The sequence below is a fragment of the Macaca mulatta genome, chromosome 2 (assembly GCF_049350105.2).
Source record: "Macaca mulatta isolate MMU2019108-1 chromosome 2, T2T-MMU8v2.0, whole genome shotgun sequence".
Classification (NCBI taxonomy): domain Eukaryota; kingdom Metazoa; phylum Chordata; class Mammalia; order Primates; family Cercopithecidae; genus Macaca; species Macaca mulatta.
In genome coordinates, this window is record NC_133407.1 from 110,053,925 (window position 1) to 110,075,816 (window position 21,892).

At 56.8% G+C, this 21,892-nt stretch overlaps 2 protein-coding genes and 1 long non-coding RNA gene across 6 annotated transcripts in view; 2 read left to right on the forward strand and 1 right to left on the reverse strand.

The window, feature by feature from the left end:
• The window catches only part of TMIE (transmembrane inner ear), a 53,140-nt gene extending 39,382 nt beyond the window's left edge, over window positions 1–13,758 (forward strand). Inside the window, exons 2-5 of one of the 3 annotated variants that reach the window (XM_077992322.1) lie at window positions 5,657–5,758; window positions 9,579–9,696; window positions 12,910–13,059; window positions 13,363–13,758. In XM_077992322.1, coding sequence (XP_077848448.1) covers window positions 5,666–5,758; window positions 9,579–9,696; window positions 12,910–13,059; window positions 13,363–13,466 — 465 coding nt within the window. In that variant the 5' untranslated portion in view covers window positions 5,657–5,665 and the 3' untranslated portion in view covers window positions 13,467–13,758. Of the gene's footprint in view, window positions 1–5,508; window positions 5,759–9,578; window positions 9,697–12,909; window positions 13,060–13,362 lie in introns of those variants that run through there. The other 2 variants (XM_001113938.5, XM_028844045.2) reach the window with 2 other exon arrangements.
• On the forward strand, window positions 1,490–3,910 carry LOC144339137 (uncharacterized). Its single transcript, XR_013413840.1, has 3 exons — window positions 1,490–1,628; window positions 2,057–2,106; window positions 3,776–3,910. It is a non-coding gene; the product is annotated as an uncharacterized LOC144339137 (long non-coding RNA).
• A 2,084-nt stretch (window positions 13,759–15,842) lies between the features above and the next one.
• PRSS50 (serine protease 50) lies at window positions 15,843–21,734 on the reverse strand. Of its 2 annotated transcripts, XM_015131127.3 has the most exons (6): window positions 21,567–21,734; window positions 21,222–21,485; window positions 19,309–19,471; window positions 17,953–18,236; window positions 16,624–16,790; window positions 15,843–16,203 (listed from the first exon to the last, which is right to left on the reverse strand). In XM_015131127.3, exons 1-6 carry the CDS (start codon window positions 21,667–21,669, stop codon window positions 15,967–15,969), a joined length of 1,218 nt encoding a protein of 405 aa, XP_014986613.2. In that variant the 5' UTR covers window positions 21,670–21,734; the 3' UTR covers window positions 15,843–15,966. The 2 variants fall into 2 exon arrangements, with proteins under 2 accessions (XP_014986613.2, XP_028699877.1); XM_028844044.2 differs by having other exon boundaries at window positions 21,222–21,734.
• Between the last annotated feature and the right edge of the window lie 158 nt (window positions 21,735–21,892).

The following is a 21,892-nucleotide window of genomic DNA, read 5'->3' on the forward strand; positions in this document are numbered from 1 at the left end:
CCCAGTTTTCCTATCTGCTAAATGGGGCAAGACCTGCCCAGCCTCTCTTCCAGCTCATTCTTGGCTTGGGGTCAGGTAAGGCCTCTGGTAGTGCCCAAAGGACAGCCTCTGCTGAGTCCAACTGCCTTCAGTCCCCTGCAACACAGCCAAGGGCCCCTGGCCAATCCTACCACAGATGTGTATATACCAACCCACACTCACTGCACACAGATACAATTCCACAGTCCACATGAACCCATCTACCACTGAACCCACTGGTAAGGACTCCAAGTTGCACAACTCTAGTGGCGGCCCTAGGCACGTGTGTGCAGATCGTGTGCCCATCCGCAGGGACACAGACCTGCTCACTGCTCCAGGGAACACACACGTATGTGAATGGCACCTGTGATTCTGGAGCCATCGAGATTCACACCCAGTCACACACAAAGCTGCATGCATAATGCACACGCACTCCCGTGTGCACCAGTGCCTTAGTACACAAGGCACATGCTCAAGCACACGCAGGTCTGGTGCAGGCCTGGCCAAGCCCCACAGCTATTCTGAGCTGAGCCTGGGGCCAGTGAGGTCAGGGATAGCCAACTCCCAGCAGGCCCGAGCTGCTGTGGCACAGGCCTAGGCTGCCCAGCTCCCGCCCCCACCCTAGGCTGAGTCCCTGGATCCTAGCCTAGCTTTGTGACTAGGGGGTCCCCATTTCCTACCCCCAGCTTCCCCAGAGCTAAACCTTAAGCCCTGGAGTTTCAGGCTCCAGGAGACAACATTCCACAGGGTCCTCTGGGCACTACCCCCTGCCTTGCTCACAGCTTCCAATCCAGAGGCCCTGAGGCTGGACTGGGTCCCTACAGGAAACTCACAGGAGCTAAAAATAGTACAGGAGGGAGAAGCAGGGTTCTGCAGGCCAGCATTCACAGCACCATGTATGGAGGGGACACTGTCTTCCAGGGATCAAGGCTGGAGGACTTGGAGTCCAGAGCTCCCCAACTCCGGATATGATGGGCCCAACTGATTTTGGGGTGCAGAGGGATGTGGGGGCCTCCTAAGATGAGGTCCTCCTAAGAGCAGAAACAGCACTGGACACTGGGCAGTGCCCTGGGTTGGAGGCAAAGGCTGAGTTGGAGGCCATAGTTCCTGTGTGACCATAGGCAGGGCATAAACCCTCTATGAACTTAAATTCCTTACTGAAAAGCCCTCAGAGATGTAAAGTCCTTCAAAGATGGGGGGAAAAAACCCCATGTGGTGTTAGGTACTGATTTTCATCCTCAGCTCCTGGCTCATAGCTCCCATTGCCCTTGTTACAGTCTTTGGCTATAATGTGTTGGGCCTCAGGGCAGGCCCCAGGAAACGGAATCTCTCTGACCTTCTCCTGCCCTGCTTTCGCCTGCCCCAAGCCAGGACCCTAATCTTCCTGCACCTTTCTGATTGTGAATCTTAAGATTCTCCGCAGAGAGTGTCCTGTCCTGTACTCTGGGAGGAAGGAATGCAGATGTCATGAAGCCTCCATAAACCCCAGGAGGACAGGGTTCAGAGGGCTTCCAAATGGCTGAACATGCGGAGGCTGGGTGGCATGCCCAGGAGGGTGTGGAAGCTCCACATCCCTTCCTCCATATCTCACCCTATGCATCTCTTCACCTGTATCCTTTGTAATACCCTTTACAGTAAACCAGTAAAAGTAAGTCAGTGCTTCCCTGAGTTCTGTGACCTACTCCAGCAAATGAAGCCCAAAGAGGAGGTTGTAGGAACCCCAACGTGAAGCCGCTTGGTCAGAAGTTCCAGAGGCCAGACTGGACTAGTGTCTTGGGGCTGGGTGGGTAGTCTTGGGAACTGAGGCCTCAATCTGTGGGATCTGACACTATCTCCAGGTAGATCCTATCAGAATTGAATTGGAAGGCACTCAGTTGGTGTCTGCTGCTTGGCGTTTAGGGGAAAAACCCACACATTTGATCACAGAAGACTTCTGTGTGGATGATTGTTGTGTTGGTGTACGTGCAGAGGAAAAGATACAGTTTGAGAGAGTTTTCAACTTTCAGGATGTTCGCCTTAACGTGGTGTTTAATACTAGAGAATTGGAAGCAATGGAAATGTCCAACAATAGGACAGAGATCCAACAAGGTTTTTTTCTTTTCTTTTCTTTTCTCTTTTTTTTTTCTTTTGAGATGGAGTCTTGCTCTGTCACCCAGGCTGGAGTGCAGTGGCGCGATCTCAGCTCACTGCAACCACCTCCTCCTGGGTTCAAGCAATTCTCCTGCCTCAGCCTCCCGAGTAGCTGAGACTACAGGCACGTGCTACCGGCTAATGTTTTGTATTTTTAGTACAGATGGAGTTTCACTGTGTTAGCCAGGATGGTCTCGATCTCCTGACCTCATGATCCACCCACCTCAGCCTCCCAAAGTGCTGTGATTACAGGCGTGAGCCACCACACCTGGTCCTTGTTGAGTTTTTATACAGTGTAGTATCACACAGCCTTTAACAAGAGTGATAATAATCATAATGACTAGCATTTAATGAAGGCTTGTGATATGCTGGTGCATGATACTGAATTTTTAAAAAAATAGAGATGGCATTTTGCTATGTTGCCCAGGCTGGTCTCGAACTCCTGGGCTCAAATGATCCTCCTACCTTGGCCTCCCAAAGGTGTGAGCCACTGTACCTGGCCCATGATCCTGAATTTTATCTGTTTTACAGATGAGGGACTAAAGCTCAGAGAGGTTAAGCAGCCCACCTGAGGGTTCACAGCTGTCAGTATGCTCATGTTCCAGAAACCTTAGTGCAGTTTTAAGCTTTAATAACTTCAGAAGTTAGGACATATAAAGCTACAAATTTCCCAAAAAAATGTTTTGAAAGTTTGTTTAAATTCTCTTTATGCTACTTTAGTTTTGTGAATTTTGAATGACCTGTTTCTTTTTCTTTTCTTTTCTTTTTTTGTTTTTATTTATGTATTTATTTTTAGAGAGACAGGGGTCTCACTATATTGCTTAGGCTGGTCTCAAACTCCTGATCTCAAGCATTCCTCCCACCTCAACTTCCCAGTGTTAGGATTACAGGCATGAGCCACCGCACTCAGCCGACTTAAATTTCTTTCAGTCAACTTTGACTATCTTCAGAGGCACAAAAGGAAACTTAAACTTTCAAATGGTGCTTTTTTTTTGTTTTTTGAGACAGAGTTTCACTCTTGTTGCTGCCCAGGCTGGAGTGCAATGGCATGATCTCAGCTCACCGCAACCTCTGCCTCCCAGGTTCAAGCGATTCTCCTGCCTCAGCCTCATGAGTAGCTGGGGTTACAGGCATGCGCCACCATGCCCAGCTAATTTTGTATATTTAGTAGAGATGGGGTTTCTCCATGTTGGTCAGGCTGGTCTCGAACTCCTGACCTCAGGTGATCTGCCTACCTTGGCCTCCCAAGGTGCTGGGATGACAGGCATGAGCCACAGCACCTGGCTAAATGGTGTCTCTTATACATTTGTATTTTATACTTCTGAGGTTATTAAAGCTTAAAACTGCACTGAGACCCTTGGGGCACCCTGCTATTTAAGTTCAATCAGTTTGACTTTGAAGCCCGTGTGATAGTATTTGGCTGTGGTGGGGTCAAGGAGGATCTAGAGTACTTGAGTTGGTTAAAAAAAGTTCTGGGTACAAAAGTGTACCCAGTGTACAGTACACAGAAATAGTGTACAGTGAGATCTCAGCTGTGTTCAGGAGTCTGCAGAGAAGTGGAACCCACGCAGAGCAGGGGCCATCTCAGGGGACACCGGAAGATGCATGTGATTGTATTTTCTTTCAGATTTATTCACTGGGCTTGCCCTACTTCTTGATGGATGGATGAACTTTACAGAAAACAGAAATAGCTCTCCCCTTGGCTGAGCTGTGATTGGGAGCCTGTAAGCAGCAGAGTGCTACCTGTCCTGCTAAGGAGAGCCAGCACTCCCATATTCATTAATTCATATCATCCTCACATCAGTCCTGGGAGCCTCACCCTCCCCACTCCATGGATAAGAAACAGAAACAGAGGAGTAACGCTTTGCTCAATGCATCACTGACAGGCTCACTTAGTCCTCACCCTGTCCAGCTTCCCTGACCCCATGTCCCGAGGGTGACCTCCCTGACTGGTCAGTGTGGCTTTCCCTAGCCTGGCCTGTGAGCAGCAGCATGAGGAAGTGGGGATTGGAGTGATGTAACAAGTGATCTGGATTTTAGCAGAGTTCCTGTTTGCCTGGCCAGGGCATGCCTGGGGAGGACTGGCTGGCCCAGCCCACTCAGTCCCCGGATTTTGCCTCCTGCTGTTGAGTGTTTCCTCGATGGGTCTCCTGGGCCACAGTCCTTCTCCAGCAGCTCTCGTTTTCCTGCCTGGCTGTCATCTCCAGGCCCTGACACTGGCAGGTGCCTGCAGGTGGCCCTCTGCTCCCTGCTGCAGCCTGCTGTGGTCCTTGCCCATTCATGGCATGTCCAGGCCAGAACCTCACGGGGCTCTGGAGCCACAAGGTCTCCCCGGTTCTCAGGGCAGGCCTTGCTGGGCCATCCCCAGCCTGCACAGACCTTCACCGGTGTCCCTGGTGATAAGGGTTCCAGGGGCCCAACACCTGGACTGCTTCTTCCAACACTCAGCAGCAGGACAAGAATGGAAGGAAGGAAGGAAGGAAGGAAGGAAGGAAGGAAGGAAGGAAGGAAGGAAGGAAGGAAGGAAGGAAGGGAGGGAGGGAGGGAGGGAGGGAGGGAGGGAGGGAGGGAGGAAGGAAGGAAGGAAGGAAAGAAAGGAGGGAGGAGGAGTCTACCAACTCCAGGCCTCCCCACTCCTCTTCTTAAGTCTTCAGCCCCTCCCCCAGGTCTGTACATTTCCTCAGAACCTCCTTCTGTCCCTCAGTTGTCAAGGCTCAACATGGGGTCAGGGCCAGAGTGCAGTGTGGGTCAACTTCAGCATGAGGTCGGGGTCCTTGCGCTTAGACTGAAGTCAGAGTCAGCGTTCGGGCTGGGGCAGAGATTGAGGGCAGTCAGAGTCAGAAAATAGTCTTCCAGCCCTTCCAGGGGCAGCCCACTTCTGTCCTGTGGGGCTGAAGATGCTGGCTTCTTCTGGAACTCTCCATAACACTGCCGGCTGGCAGCTCTGACCATACCATCTCCTGCTCTCCGGCTCTGGTGTCCAGGGTGACCGGAGCCGCCTCTGGGCAGGAAGCCAGGCCAGAAAGACCAGGACATCCCTGAGTGCCTGTCACCATGGCAACCTGCCCGCTCTGCCCCCTCCAAACTCAAATCCAGTATATTTTTCAAATCTAGCATGACAGAATGGGAAGGGCCTCCTAGATCAGCAGATTCCAGCCCCACCCCCTTGTCCCAGATGGAGAAACTGAGGCCCATTTGCAGAAGGGAGGGGGACCTGTTGATTAGGGACCTGGCCCCAGCCTGTCCTCCCTGCCGCCCACCCCCACCTCAGTGTCCCTGGGGGCGCGGAAGGTGGGGGCAGGGATGGGGAGCCTGCAGCCCGATCTCCCGGGAGGGAGGGGGCGGGCCCTCCACCGGAGCGATGGCGGGGGCGGGAGGCGCGGGAACCTGACACCGACGATGAATAAATGATGCTCGCTCACTACCCGTGGCCAAAGCTCGCGGCGACTGGCAGGGGCAGTGACCGGCGGCCGGCCCGTTCGTCCCTGGGCTCCGCAAGCGGCGCGGTGGCGCGAAGATGGCGGGGCAGCCGGGCGCGGGGACCCTCTGGGTGCTGGGCGGCGCCGCACTCGAGGTGTGCCTCGCGGGGGTTGCCGGGCAGCTGGTGGAGGTGAGGCCGCCGCGCGGAGGGGCTGGGGAGGCTGTCACCCTCCAGGCAGGGCGCTGGGGGAGAGGGGGCGCCTTTCTGATCCGGAGCTTGTTTGATCCCTTCCTCTTGCCCTGAGAGATCCAGTCTCCTGGGCGATGCAGCCCTGCCCCAAACCCTGCCAGGCTGTGAGAGAGACTCAGCCCCACTCTTGGGGTTCCTGGTCTGATGGAAGGGCACAGTCCCCGATTTCTGGAACATTAGTCTGAACGAGGGAGACTCACTTTGACTTTAGGGATTCCCAGTCTGACTGGGGACACAGCCCTGCCCAGACTCATGGGGGATACTGGGTCCCCATCCTCCAGCCTTTGGTCTCACTAGCACGGAGGTGCACAGCCCTGGGTTTTCTGGACCTCTAGTCTGATGGAGCAGATCTAGACCCTGAATTTAGGGTCTTCTGGAGGCAACAGCCTCTATCTCCAGAGATGCTCCAGGGACCCCTGTCTAATGGAGGGGGAGATATAGCCTTAAGATAGAGATGAGGGCATTCCAAGTTGGAGAGTGGGGGCAGCAGGATGAGGAGACCCTTTACAGAGAAGCCATGTGGAGCACTAGGTCCAGAGGGGCAGGCAGGGCAGGACCCAGGGACTGGGGAGTCTGACTTGGTCCTGGGGATAACCGGGAGCTTTAGAAAGTTTCTGCTCAGGGATGAGTCAGGATGAGTTCTGGGTTGAAAGGAGGGTAAATTGGAAGCAGGCACACAGTGGGAGAGGTGGGAGGAGCTGCTGAGATAGCACAGCAGCAGGTGGAGAGGATGGCTGGGTGGTTGGACAGAGCCTGGCTGGAGCCAGGAAGGGTGGGGCCATCTGTAGCCTCTCTAACCCCCTTGTACCCCACTCCTGCTGAGCCTGAAAGGGGAGCCAACGAGGAAGCTGGCAGACCAGACCTAGAGTTCTGGATTGTGAGACCCGAAGGAGAAGGCCCAAGAGCCCGGGCAAGGGAGGAGTAGGGGATGCAGGCTGTGCAGGCAGGGGCGGACCAGAGGAGCAGGAAAACAGAAATGTAGAGGCAGTTAGAGGTGCCCAGGGAAGTCCTGAGTGGCAGGGGCTTGGGAACAGTGTGGGATGGGGAGGACAGAGCCATGAGGAGGTCGTTATTGGGGGGACACAGCCCTGAACTGGAGGGTTTGATGGGGACATAGGGACACAGCCCTGAATCCAGATGTAGCCTGTCCCTGCTGTTGCCCAGAGGGCGTGACCACGAAGCTGGGCTAGAGTCAGGTGTCAGCTCCAGTGTCCCTGTAAGGAGAGCTATGCTGGCTTTAGCCCCATGGGGCATACTTAGGCCCCTCACAGGCTGTCCTGAGGCCTGGGTACAGAAACTGAGCTGGCCTAGGTGCAGACAGAAAGCTGGGGGCGGGGTTAAGTCAGTTCTGAGCCAAGGACCCTTCTCCCTCACCCCCAGGAACTCATCTTCTCCCAGTTCATCACAGGAAATTGCATTTGGAGGCCATCTGCCTGACATCTGCCTACAGCCTGAGCAAAGCCCTAGCTCTTCCCTCACGGAAGCAGCAGAGACATGGGCAGGGCTGGGGGCCATGTCACCACCCACCTCAGCCCTGCATGGCTCACCATCACCCTCCATCAGCCCATGAGGTCCTGAAGGAGGTGGGGGCCTCCATGCTCCAGAAATCAGACCCCAGCAGGGCCCACCATGAGGAGAAGACCGGCTGTTACCTGCTGTCGTCCACCCAAGACCCCTATCAGTGAGAGTAGGCCCAGCTCCACCCACATCAGGGCTGGGGCAAGAATGTGTAGGAAGTGAGCTGCCTTGGCTCAGAACCTGAGAACTTTGCCATGGCCCTCAGAGTCTTCCAGTCATACAACCAATTGGGCCAACACATTGGGCCTTAGAATTAGGGCAGCTGCCACCACCAAGCCCCTAACCCTAATGGCACAGACATGTCCCTGACCACACCCACATGCACGCCAACCACACGTGTGCCCAACCTCACACATGTTCCCCAACTTTATATACATGTCTGACCCCTCACATATATCCAGGGGACAGTACTGAGGAATGGTGTCATCTTGTCAATAGCTCACCCTGGCAAGGAGAAAAGAGCCTGAGAATCAGGTACCAATCCCAGACCACAGATCCTCTGGGTTACCTGGGACAGGTTGCTGATCCTCTCTTGAGTTCTGCAACCTCTGAAGGGTGGCATGCACTAGATGAAGAAGCACCTGGCTCATGACAGATGCCTAATCCATGTTTATGGACCTGGGGAAGAAGGACTGGATGGTCGAACTGCAGGTTGCCTTTCTTCTCAGAAAACCAGAAGGGACTACTCGTGTCTGTCCTTATTTGGTAATCAGGGGACAACATCTCGTTCATATGCCCCAGGGCTCTCTCTCCCTCAGAGGACAGACCCCTCTCCCTACCCATCAGCCACACTAAATGACAGACATGGGGTCATATCCATCTCTGGTCAGGGACAGATCTACTCAAATTCCACTCTGTGGGTCTATATCCCTTCAGACCTAGGGAGGACCGTGTCCCCTAGACACTCAGGGCAGGACCATGTCCCCTAGATACCCAGGGCAGGACCATGTCCCTAGATACCCAGGGTGAACCATGTCCCCTAGACACCCAGGGCCAGGGCCATGTCCCCTAGACACCCAGGGCAGAATCATGTCCCCTAGACACCCAGGGCAGGACTATGTCCCCTAGACACCTAGGTCAGGACTATGTCCCCTAGACACCCAGGGCAGGGCCATGTCCCCTAGACACCCAGGGCAGAATCATGTCCCCTAGACACCCAGGGTGAAGCATGTACCTAGACACCCAGGGCCAGGATCATTTCCCCTAGACACCCAGGGCAGGGCCATGTCCCCTAGACACCCAGGGCAGGGCCATGTCCCCTAGACACCCAGGGCAGGGCCATGTCCCCTAGACACCCAGGGTGAAGCATGTACCTAGACACCCAGGGCCAGGATCATGTCCCCTAGACAGCCAGGAGCAGGGTTGTCTCCCCTCAGACCTGGGCAGAACTCTGTCCCCTAGACACCCAGGAGCAGGGCTGTGTCCTCTCAGACCTGGGGCAAGACTGTGTCCTCTAGACCCTGGGGCAGTGTCCTATCCCTTCAGTCCCCCAGGGCAGGGTCACATCCCCCTGGAAAGTGGGAGTGTCTGGCTGTGCTCTATTCAGGCTTGCTACAGCCACGATTCTGCCTTTTGGCCTCCAGGTGTCGCCGCAGCACTGCAGGCCTTTTATTTATTCAGTGCCTGTCCTGTGGACACTCTGGCAGCCTTCTATTCAGAGAGTGACTCCTAGTAGGGTAGGCGACCAAAGGAGGCCGCCTGGCAGGGGTCCAGGCCAGCTGGCAGAACGATGAGGCCCTGACTCCTAGCTCCACACCTCACCCTCGCTGGGGAGATGTGAGAGCAAAGCCAGTCAACCAGCACCCCCCAGGCCTTACCTTGTCTCTGGCCTTGGTCCTGAGACCCCATCTGCTTGGGTGGAGCCCAGGACTGGAGTAGGAGGGTGTGTTCGTAGGGGTCTTGAACCTGGCCAGGACAAGCCATCCATGTTTGCTCCTCCAGGCCTTGGTTTCCCCAAGCATCAACCACCCTCCCACTTCAAATCCCTGGCTCTGCTCAGTTCTCTTGCTCTAAATCTGAAACTTTCCTAGGTCTAGGGTGTTGGTAGTGCATGCTTAAGAGAGTCGATTCTAGGAGATTCTGATATGCTTGGGCTGAGTGTTTGCAGAGACCTGGGCCCTTCTCAGCAGGTTCCAGCCAGCTGGCCTCTGCCTAACTCACTCCCCTCTCTCCTGACCCACAGCCCAGCACGGCCCCACCCAAGCCCAAGCCGCCCCCGCTGACCAAGGAGACAGTGGTGTTCTGGGACATGCGCCTGTGGCACGTGGTGGGCATCTTTTCACTGTTCGTGTTGTCCATCAGTGAGTAGCTGTTCCCTTCCCTCTCCGCCACACTGCAGTGGGAACGCAGCACCGCCTGCCCCCCAGAGGGCTCGGAGCAGCAATTCCGGGCAGTGCAAGTAGGCCAGGCACCCACAGGAGACCCACAGTGGTTTCTGGCACCTCCTGTTCCTCACAAACTCCCTGTGGAGGGCTGACAGGCCGGTGGTGACCTGAAGTGTTCTGCCGGACCCAGGGAGGTAGCCACATGGCAATTACGGTAATTACAGGGAACTCCACTGAACTGAGGACTAGGACGAGGACGTGTCATTTTTCCCTATGGCTGGCCTCCTGATGCTTTTCCTGCAGTTTGGCCAGCTTAAAGGCCCACACCCAGGGGCCCCAACAAAGCCATCCTCCACTAGAGGCTCCCCAGACGCCCAGCAGATGTGGCTCCCAGGCTTCGATCCCTGCCTTGTCAAATACCATTTTCCGGGAATGACTCACACCCGCCTCAATTAAAAGCAGGAAACCCATTCCTCTCCTGGGCTCTGGGAGCTTCTTGATGCAAAGTCACAGCAGAAATGGGCTTGGCCTGCTCCCCTTAGCCCTCCCTTCAGGGTGGAGGTCTGGAGGTGGGGAAGGGGACAGAAAGGCACAGGAGACAGAGGCCGAGTGGGGAGGCTGCCATGGCACAAAACAGTCTGACAGAGGTTCCCACGAGGCAAAAGCAGAGCGTGGGGGAATGCAGGCAGTAAAGGGAGAAGCAGCCTGCTCCCCTGCAAAGGCGTCACAGAGGAGGGTCCTCTGCGCTGCAGACCGGTGGGCGGGTGGATGGGGTTTTGCAGGAGGGGAGGCTGGAAAGGCATTCTGGGCAGAGGGAATACTGTAAGCAGAGACTGGAGGAGATGCAGCCTCGCGCAGGGTCTCAAATGACCCCAACTGGACATTTGCTGAGTGCAACCTGGGTGGGGAGTCGAAAGCTGCACTTAGTCCCAGCCGAAGCTGTCCCGGGATGGGGAGCCCCAGAGAGCTGGGTGGTCGACAGAGAGCCCACCCAGATGTGAGGGGCTCCAAGGAACACATGACATCTGATTTGCATGTGCTTCTCCTGGCACCAGAAGTGCCATCCCAAGAGAAAATATCTGCCCTGCAGAAAATTCCTGCCCCCCATCTGAGCAAGAGCCTGTGCTTTGTTCCCAGCCGAGGCTGAAAACCAGTTAGGCATCTCCGTGGAGGCCCCACAGACAGACAGGTGTGCCTGCAACCTCAGCCAGGTGTCCAGAGAGGGAAACAGCCCGCTGCAGGGCTGGGAGGTCATCTGCCCTACAGGAGCCACAGGCACAGCCTAGGACGCAGGTCTAGGGAGCAGCGGGGAGAGCGCTGTGGGCCTCAAGACACAACAAAGGTGCCTGGGGCCACATGAGAAAATTGCAGTGTCACACCCCAGGTAGCACTCGGACATCAACCACACAGACCATCTCTAACCCCATTTCCTAGAAAGGGTAAGGGATAGTCCCAAGACGCCTGAGCAGCAGGCAGCACTTGTTACCTTCCATTGCCGGATCTAGGCAGTGGGGATAACACAGCTCCCTCTCCTGGGGGAAAACATTTTTCCTGCTTCCCAGTCTGCTTGGGCCTACTGTGGTGAGGCTGTTATTGGAGCATCGCCCTCAAAGCCCTGCAGGAAAAGGGGATGGGGCTAGATGGGGTGCCCCTGGAGGTCTCCTCCAGACCCAGGGACTTATATCCCAAGCCTCTGCCTGGGCCCTGGAACTTGACCCAAAGCTCTTTGTGTCTCGCTTCTTTGAAAAGAAGCGACCAGGCCAGGCTGTGTGGGGCAGGCCTGAAGTAAGAGGCGGTGTTTGAGCCCTGCTCTGGCTGCCATCAGCTGCCCAATGAGTGCCTTTGGAAGCCCCAGCCTCCCAGGGCCTAGGACCAGCTTGCATGGAGCCTGAGTGGGCATGGTCCCAAGGAGGTTCCTGGTGGGTGGCTAGAAGAGGTGGCCTAAGCCAAAAGGGTTAGGATTGGGTACCAGCTTTGGGACTTAGGCATGGACACAGGTTCTGGAGAAATCCAGGACCCAGCTTCTTGGATAAGACCTGCTGTCTACTCGGGTCCACCCCCGGACAGTCAGATCTACAGCTGGGGTCCTTGTGCAGCACCCTCCTCCAAGTGTATGCCTGGATGCTGTTGGCTCCCCAGTTCATTCACTCTAGAGTCCAGTCCTGTTCCCAGAAGCAAAGGCTTTGAGATCATCCCATTCATTCATTCATTGATTTTTTTTTTTCTTTTATTCTGAGCCTGGGTGAGACCTAGTGGGACCACAGTATTTGTCTGAAGGGGTTCTGCCTTGGTTGCATAAAATGACCCCAGAAGGTACTCCAGTCCGGACTACATAGATCTGATCCATATTCCCCAAAATAGACCTGGCTTATCCTCCTTGGGCCTTTCTGCCCCCAGGAGTCTGCCAGGAACTTATGTCTGGTCATCTGATTTATAATAGGAACCAGCTCCATCCCCTCCCCTAGGACTGGGGCCAAGGTGGTCAGGCTGTGGGGGCCTTAGAAAAATAAACTCAGTGCAGCCAGGTCCTGGCAACCCTGACCTGCCCTGCCCATCACTAGACAGGCCAGCTCCATGCCCTGGACCAACTGGCGTGGGTGCAGCTGCCCTCAGCCGGAAAACCACTCCTGAAATAACTCTGTCTGAGGTGAACGCCCCAGGGCAGGGTCTGTGCCCTCTCATGGGCTCCCGCCCTAGCCAGGGAGAGCCCAGGGATGTCCTGGGAGGCTGAGGAGGACACGCAGAGCCACGTCCTCTCATGACTGAAGCAGCTTTGGCCCAGCTCTCAGTGGCATGGGGAGGAGAAGCTAAGTTGCACACCCAGAGGCCTGGATTGGAAGTGCTGGATGGCCCCCAGGAAGCTATGGCTTAAGTCATGGTGCAGACCTCTGCCTTACCCTCCAGTGACTCTCAGTCTAGTCAGAAAGACCCTCAAGACCAGGACTGGTGACATAATTTAGCCAGGGGCCCTTCCAAGCATGGGGGCCTGTGCGGCTCCATGAAGTCAGCCCTGCTTAGGAAAGCCACCTTGGTCATCACAGGGGTCTTGTCAAGATGCTGAGCCTCCTGCCAGAGTTTGGTGGGTGAGACACATGTGGGTGGATGGGGGCGGGCCTGAAGGCAGGTGGGTGCCATTCCTGGGGTGTCTGAACCCCAGCCCCAGCCAAGCCTGCTCTGTCCTCCCTACAGTCATCACCCTGTGCTGTGTCTTCAACTGTCGTGTGCCACGGACCCGGAAGGAGATTGAAGCCCGGTACCTGCAGCGAAAGGCAGCCAAGATGTACACAGACAAGCTGGAGACTGTGCCACCCCTCAATGAGCTCACAGAAGTCCCAGGAGGTGAGCTGGCCCTGGCTCGAGCCCTGCTATGCCAGCCAGTTCCTCAGTCCTGCTGCCTGGAGTCACCCTGTTCCTCCGCTCCAACCACAGCAGGTTCAGGGAGGGGCCCCAACCTTGCCCCTGGAGACCAGAGCACAGAAATTGGTTGGCATGAGGCAAATAGAACGATGAGCCTATTCCCCGGTAGGAAGAAGGAAGGAAAAGGCAGGGTGTAGGAGGTTCTGGGGCCCTTCCCCTCGGGACAGTCAGACCCCAGGACCTTGTCTCACCACCATCACACGGTCTCTTTCCCCTGCCCCACAGAGGATAAGAAGAAGAAGAAGAAGAAGGACAGTGTGGACACAGTGGCCATCAAGGTAGAGGAGGATGAGAAGAATGAGGCCAAGAAGAAGAAAGGAGAGAAATGAAGACATCCTGGACAGCTTGGGCAGCAGGCCCTGGAGCTCAAGCCGTGGCCAGGGTCCAGGAATGTTGGACTCTGAGCTCATTTGGGGACCACAGAGGCTGTGGTCATAGAGGGAAGCTGAGGCCCATGGCTACATCTTCATGGCCCCTCAGGGGCAGGAACCAGACAATCTAGTAGGTGTCCTGTCCCCCAGCCCAGACTTGGCTCCTTTCGCCCCATCCACATGGGTACTGCCTCGGCAGAGGTGGTATGGTGCCACTGTCCCTCTGGAGATACACTGCTCTCCCCACCCAGACCTGCCTCTCTCCCACCCTTTCTGCCAGGGATGGCGGTGGCTGTGAAGGAGTAACAGGATAAGGGGTTACTTTAGCTACCCTTTCTGGCACGAAATGGCTGAAGTGCATGGGTCAGGGTGTGAGGCCACACCCAGACTGGCCATGAGGAGGCAGAGAGGGTCACTGGGGGACATTGTGGCAGCAGGAGGGACTCTGTCTGGCCAGGACAGCTCAAGGGAGTGAGTAGAGGTGGCTTGAGAAATGGAACCCCCAGCCCAGCAGACACCAAGCTCAAGGCAATGGGAGACCGTCATTTCACACGTTGTGATGAAGCTGAGGCTGCTGCCAGGCCCGGCATGAGGCCCAGAGGCTCGAGCTCGGGGCTGTGGGCTGCAGGGCTGGGTCAGGGGTACACAGAGCTAAGGTCGGTGGGCTAGAGGGTGCAGGAAAGAAAGCTGGGGTCTGGGCCCCTCCTGGGAATCAGAGTATATTTAAGAAGCCAAGGGGGACCTCGGGCTGTTCTGGCGGCCCCTTCTATGCCCAGCTGTTCTGGGAGGTCCCAGGGCCCTGGGAGATCACAGCAGCGCCTTCCACCTGCTGACCATAACAGTGCCAGCTTCTTTGCAGCTTCCTCTTCTACTATTTCCCACTACGGGCACCTAAAAGAAGCATCTCTGACCAGAAGACAAAGGCCCAAATAGCACCTGGGGGAGGGAAGATGCACAGAGGTGCTTCCAGATGGCATCGAACAGACTAAGGCTCTGAAACCTAGGCCTGAACACTAAGGTCTCGAGACACCAGAGGTTCCTGAGCCAGGAGAGCCTGCTGGAAAAGCAGCCTGCAGAGATCTGTGAATAAAGCTGAGTGCCTTCTCAGAGCCAGGCCTAGAAAACGGCCTCCTGAGATGACCCCTCAGGATGCGCTATTCCTGGGGCATTTATGTGGAGGGTGATGAGCAGTCAATGATAGATGGCTCAGACCAGGCTAAAGCCCCCTCCCTGACCCTTCTCCCAGCCTGAATTAGGATGAGATAGAGGGAGAAATGGGAGCCAAGAGGCTGAGGGGCAGCTGCAGTCACCTGGGCCCACCCCGGAGGCAGGCACAGGACTCGGGAGGGACGCCGCCAGCTCTCTGGGTGCTGAGTTCACAAGGCTGCGTTCATGACTTTCAATAGACCTGTGATGGTCTGTGCCCAGTGCTGGGGACACAGAAGAGTCAAACCTGGCTTCTGACCTGGACCTGGATCATCATTGTACAGGGAGAACAGTGATCCAGGCTGATGAGGAAAGCATATATATAACATGGGGTCTTAGGAGCAGTGAGGGGCAGAGTGATGGCAAAAGGCCCCGCTATGGAAGCTGAGGACTCTGACACCAGATGGAGGCAGTTGACTGACCTCTGCCCTTGGAGTCCAACCCATGGGCTTCTCATACCTAGGGGTGACAAAGGCCATTCTATTTATGCAGAATTTTCCTGTGTGACCAGGCAGCAGAAGTCCAGAGGGGTAGGGGCCACTCAGGGTCACACAAAGCAGCAGTTGCTGAAGACTGGGTGAAGTCCAGGCCTGGGCTCCGCCTGCCCTCCCCCTGACATGGAGCCACCACGAGCCTTTTATGGGCAGGCCTGGCTGCTGAGGGTTGGAATAACGTCTGACTCCACTGTCTCCAGACAGGGGACGGGGATAAAGGGTCAAAGTTCACTATGGCTCTTTGGGGCAATGAAAGGCTATATTCTAGCCTCCTGTCAGAAATCAGCCAAAGTTAAGGAAAGCCTGACTCCCACAGTTATCCTAGAAAGAGCACCCACTTTCCAGCCCAGACAGCTGCACCCCAGCTGGGTCCTGGCAGCCCCAGCTTCAGCCTGGGCGGTATGTTCCAGGGCCCTCGATCATCTGACCCTAATATTACCCCTTCACACCCCCTCCACCTTCTGTGGGAGCCACCCCAAACCTTTGAATGGGGGCAGATCCTGGAGGCTCTGCAATTTTCGTGTAGACTGCCTGGAGTTCCCCACCTCATCCTCATCTGGTTCACCTGTGGACTCCCACAACAGCAGGTCCAGGAAAGGCGGGGCCTCCAAGGCCGAGGAATAAGGAGGCATGGAAAAGAGTAATGTTTAATTGAGTACCTGATCGCCACCCTGACTCTCAGGGCTGTGAGAGCTGCACCCGCAGCAACCTGGGCACGGAGGCAAAGGGGGCCCACAAGTGAGGGAGGGCACACGGAGTCAGAGGGCAGCAAGGAGGCTGAGGGGCAGTGGGAGTGCCAGGAGCAGGGCCCTCGATGGGGCTGGCAGGGCCAGGGCCTGCCCGCTGAGGCAGTCCCAGATCCAGTTTTGGTAGGAGGCGATGTGTAGGTAGATGGGCGGGGCCTCGCTCTTCTGGCAGCCTGCGCCCCAGCTCACCAATCCCACCAGGTACCACGTGCCCTCCATGGAGCAGACCAAGGGCTCTCCAGTTAGCTCCTGCGGGAAGGGTTGGGGGAGTAAGGGTCAGGGAGGCCAGGTGAGGCCAGAGACATGACCCAGCTCCAGGACAGGCAGGATGTCCTCACACCACACCTCCACAGTCCCCCAGTGCCAACATAGGTGAGAAGTGCTCCAGACCCAGGAGACCTTCCTCAAAGAGTTTCATCCCCTACCTCTTAACACCCACCTTCCAGCTCCCCACGGACCCCCTACTCCTCCCACCTCTAACCGCCATCCCCGTTCCCAGCCCCCATCTGTTTCCTCCCAGTCTCCCCCCACATCCTCCATCCCCACACCCCTGAGTTCTGCCCATCCCTTTCCCTTCCCTTACCCATCCTCCACCCCTCCCCTCTCCCTCCCCAGATGCCTCTCCCCCAGGTGCCCCTGAAGGCGAGTGAGCGAGGAGAGGCCGCTCACATAGCAGAACTGCTCCCTGCGGGTGTCCTCCGCACATATCATCTGGGACTTGATGATCCGAACCAGACTGGGGATTTTGGTGAAGTTGTGGTAGAAGTTGTCACAATCCTTGTTGTTCAGGATGATAACTTCCTTCTCCTGAATTGTCCGGAACTGAGGCCACATACCTGTGGGACAGGGCCCCGTTTAGGCGCGGCCACTCACTGCTGCCCGCTGCCGCCAGCCTCGCCTCGTCCTCTCTCCACTCTTCCCCAGTCCCACCTTTTCTGCTTTAGCCATGCACCCCCACCCTTGTTCTAGCCCGTACCCATCTAGGGCCCTCAACACAGAGTCCCTGGGGCAGGCTGCCTCCAGCTCAGCCTTGCTGGGCCTGCTCTGGCTTCCTGCAGAGCCCAGGCCACTGGGACCCTTCACACTCCCTCCACCACACTCGGCCGCTTGGTTTTTGCCCCTCCTTCCGTCCTGAGGGCCTGCCAAGTCTCTCAGGGACCAAACCTTCCTTCTCTTCAAGCATCCCTTCCTCCACAGGCCTCTTCCCTGCTGAGCCATCCCAGACCCCTCCATGGAGCCCAGGCACTGCTTCCTCCTGCCTCTCTGACTAGTGTGTCCCTGTCCCTGGCTTAAGCTCCTGGGAGACAGGAGACAGGCCACAGCAGGATGACAAAGTCACCCCCAGGTCCTCCCACATGGGCTGAAGTCCCCGTGGGCTGTTTTGAGAGTAAGTTGGTTCCTTGAGGCCACAGGGAAGGACATCTCTCTTATGGGTTGGGGACCCCCTGAAGGAAGTGGACAGTTCTAGGGTCCCCTGGATGTCCCTGAGAGGACACACCTGCTCTCTGGGCCTTGCTCCTCAATTGGGACGACAAGGAGTTGAGGCCCACTGAGGGGAGCGGAAACTATGAGCTCCAGGTGCAGACCGCCCCGAGCCGGCCATGTGAGCCTTCTGGGCAGCATTTTACAGCACGGAAGACTGCTCCCCCCACCTCAGGTACTCTGCTGCAAGCTGCCGATGCCTGGGCAGCAGGTGTGGACTGTGAGGTATTACTTTGTGCCTCTCTGCCTTCAAGGAAGTTCTGTTTACGTGCCCTGGCCTGGCTCAGGATTCAAAGGCAATCACGGTCCCCTGAGGCTAGAGCAACAGTGAGGTGTTCCCTGTGAGATCCTCATGGGAAGGGAGACCTCAGAGATGAGAGCCTGGCAGGAAGGTCCCGGGAGTGGCGGGCTCCCTGGGGAAGGCACCTCAGAAACTTCCATCTGTGGTGGCACCCTGGCCTGCAACCACGTCCTTTCTCACAGCACCCGCCCTGGTCTGGGGCGGCTTTGACTCACCATCAGCCTTGGAAAGTCCCCAGCCCGTCACAGTGCAGAGGGAATGGTCCTTCACCACATAGTCCGTGCCAGGCAGGCAGATGGGCCGCACGTACTTGCTGTACTTGAGTGCCTGCTTGAGCTTGAGGAGGCCGATGTCGTTGGCGTGGCCCACCCAGGACCAGAACCTCTGGGCCCGGTACTTGCTGTGCACGATGACCTGGAGCACCAGGACGTCGGAGGCGGTCTGCGTCATCTGGTCAATCCATGGACTGCCCACCCTCACTGAGTAGATAACATCACGCCTGGGGGGCCATGAAGGGAGGCCACGATCAGCTCCAGGCCCCCTGCCCCAGCCTCCGGCCCTAGGCCTTCCCCTACTCTGCTGCCCCCCGAGAAGATCCAGGCAGGGCCACCCACCCACTTCAAGCCCCCTGAGCCTACTCCTCACCACAGACGTGAACAGGGCCCTGCACACTCACTGTGTGATCCAGTCCTCACGACCCTTCACTTTATGGAGGGGGAAACTGAGGCTCAGAGAAGCCCAATGAAGCACTCAGGACTGCATAGCTAGGAGGCAGTGGAAGGGATGTGGACCCAGTTTTCTCTGGTTCCAAACTCTACTCTCAGTCTATAGCACGGACTCTTTCACCCCATGCTGTGCCCTGGAGGGGGCAATTCCACTCTTTCCAGCTCCATGGAATGCACCATGGCCTGGCTTTCTAGCTGCGCACCCTTGGGGTACCCCTTGGAGTCCGTATGTTGGCCCTTAGGCCTGGAACACACTTCACTGGTCAGTTCTCACAGCCAGCACTCCTGGCCCCAAAACATGAGAACACGCCCTCTTTTGTCCCCACACCAACCAGGCACCCTTGTGAGTATCTGTCTTCCTTTCTGTCTCCCCCACCAAGCTGGGAGGAATGATCTATCCCTCCTCTGCCCTCAGTGCCCGGGTCAGGGCCTTGCTCAAAGAAGTGTCAGAGACGGTTGATTGAAGGGAAGAAAGAGGATGTGTGTGCAAAGAGGGTGAAATGAAATAACTAGGAGCTTCTTCTCATGGAGAGAAGGCATGAGGCTAGACAAATGGCTTCTGAACTTCCATTTCCCATCTGCGGAATGACTGCACGGGACTGAGAGGCCAGGCGAGGCGAGCAAAGGGTGGGACACTCAAAAGACTGGAGCCCTGAAGGAATTTTCAGGACTTAGCCTCCACCTGTTTGGAGCCCAGGTAAGGCAGGGGCTGGGATTGTGGGGCTCTGCAGAGTGCAGAGCTGCCACTACTGCCACTGCCACCAGAACAGCTGGCAGGGAGGAGGTGACTGGGCCCGCAGCAGCTCCAAATGCCTCTCTACCCACCCCGATTCGACCTCGACTTACCGGGTCAGGCAGTGGGCCACAGTCACCACCCACTGGGAGGCAATGATGGTGCCCGCACAGATGTGTGTGCCATTGGCCTGCACGCTGACCATCCAGGGCCACCGTCGAGCCATGGCTTCTGGGTCCCTGAGGGTGAGGTCCTGCTCGTAGGAAAAGCCACAGGCTGAGGAGGAAGGTGAGAGCTTGATGAGGGATGGATCTTTCCCTGTCCCTCCCCTTCCCCAGCCTGACCCCCTGCCTCTCCAACCACTGGCCTGCACCCATCCAGGGGTGCTCCCTTTTCACCTGTCACCATGGAATGATGCTGTCCACATGTGGACTAGGGTCTCATGCCTCAGAAGGGCCCAAGCACTGCCCAGATATCTCTCTCCCTGTTCCCGCAGCCCGGGCCCTAGAGCATCCCCAGCTGACCAGCCTAGTGCACCACTGGCCCTTCTGCCGTCCCCAACACACTCTTAGCTCTAATCAGATCCTTCACTAACCTGTTCCTATTTCCACCTGGTTCCACCCTCACCATGTCCCTTACTTTAGCCAAAGCAGAGCTCTCTCCCTCCTCTGGGAACCCCTTTCTGTGGTTCAGTGAGAGGAAAGTGGATGCCCCAACAGAAAAATGGGCATAGCCCAAGGAGGAAATCCCAGCAGCCAATGACCACAGAAGCTGCTCCGCCCTTAGTCTGCAAGGAAATGCAGACTGCTTCTCCTTCTTCTTCTTCTTCTTTCCTCTTCTCTCTTCTTTCCTCTTCCTCCTCCTCTGATGAGGTCTTGCTCTGTCACCCAGGCTGGAGTGCAGTGGTATGATCATTGTTCGCTGTAACCTCAAACTCCTAGGCTCAAATGATCTTCCTACCTCAGCCTCCTGAACAGCTGGGACTACAGGCACACACCACCACACCCAGCTAATTTTTTTATTTTTTAATTTTTTGGAGAGATAGAGTCCCACTATGTTGCCCAGGCTGGTCTCAAACTCCTGACCTCAAGTGATCTTACTGCCTCAGCCTCCAAAAGCACTGGGATTACAGGCATGGCCCACTACCTCCAGTCTGGAAATGCAGATTTCAATCACAATGAGATTCTGCTCTGTACCACCTGCCTGGCAAAAACGCAACATCGGTGACAGCGAGTGTCAGTGAGGATTATCACCCAGAACGCCTACCCACGGCAGCGGGAGCGCTCATTGCTGCAGCCGCTTTGGAAAACAGTTTTTCTAGATTGAAGATGCACATATCCAACATCCCAGGAGTCCCACTCCTAGTGTTTTCCAAATGGATTCGTGGATTGTAAACGTAAGTGGGCCGTGACCAGCCTTTTTAAAGGATACCATAGGCAAGAAAATGTCAGCATGCACAGCACAGGGTACCGTAAGTCCTGTTTGGGCGACTTTCTGTGGCAGTTAAATGCTATGTGCTGAGTCCCAAAATAATAAGCCTTTCTTACGTGGGTCTCTGAAAGCCACTGGGCAAGAGAACATCTTAGGTGTGGGCCTTGGAGACACCACAAGAAGGCTCACACAGCCTGGCCCTGAAAGCTGTGCTGGAGATCCTGGAAATCCCTGGCTGGGAGCCTGGGTCAGAGGCATGATGGGTCAGGGCCTGGAGCAGGGTGAGAGGCCACCTGCCCCACAGCCAGCTCAGACGGGGCGGGAACACACAGCGGGCCCCAGGCCCCTCTGAATTTCCAGCCCCCTACCTCAGCAGGAGGGGAGGCCCGTGAGGACAAGACACCCAGAGCTCTGGGCCTCCAGACAGGACCAGGCCTGGCCCACAGGTGTTTAGTGCTCAGCGAACACCTGTAGAAGGAGGCGCTCCTCTATCCTGCTCCCCCCGTCCCCCGTCCCTTCTGCTCCCCTAGCCCCAGTCAAGGTCCTTAAGACTCCTCTGTCACCCTCCTTGCCCCACGGAGTCTACGGTACTCACAGTGGTATGGGTCGACTTTGCCTTCAGAAACTGGGGATTGGGTCGCTATGGTGGTCGAGAGCAGTGTCTGGGTGGTCGAGAGCAGTGTCTGGGTGGTCGAGGGCAGTGTCTGGGTGGTCGAGGGCAGTGTCTGGGTGGTCGGGGCCTGCTGGGGAAGGCGAGGCCAGCCGGAAGGGCAGGTGGCCTTGGGGGCACAGCGGGTGCTCTGGTTGGCGGGATCGGCAGTGGACAGCGCCCCCGGGGCTTCCCCTGCGCCCCAGCAACCTGCGGAGGACGCCGAGAGGATTAGAGGTGGAAGGCGAGGGCCATGTTGGGCGGGTGGGGTAGGCATCGGGAAGGACTCACCCGCAGGCTTCAGCAGCAGCAGCAGCAGGAGGGAACCAGCGCGGGAGGGGGCAGACCTCCGGGGGCGCTGCCCGCAGGCCGGGCTCTGGAACCAGGGACCCATCCCAGGGTAGCAGCCGACTGCGTCTCTCCGGAAGGCACTCCCAGTGCCGCCCCCACGACGGCGCCCCCTGTTGACCGCATGCCGCGGCCTCTGGTGAGCTGGGTAGGGATGCTCCTAGTGCCCCGCCTGCGTGGCGCCCCCCAGGGGCCACCCGCCACGGCGCTCCTGGTGTCTGACCCGCAAGGGCGCCCCTAGTGACAGCCTTCCCTTATGCTTCCCGGGC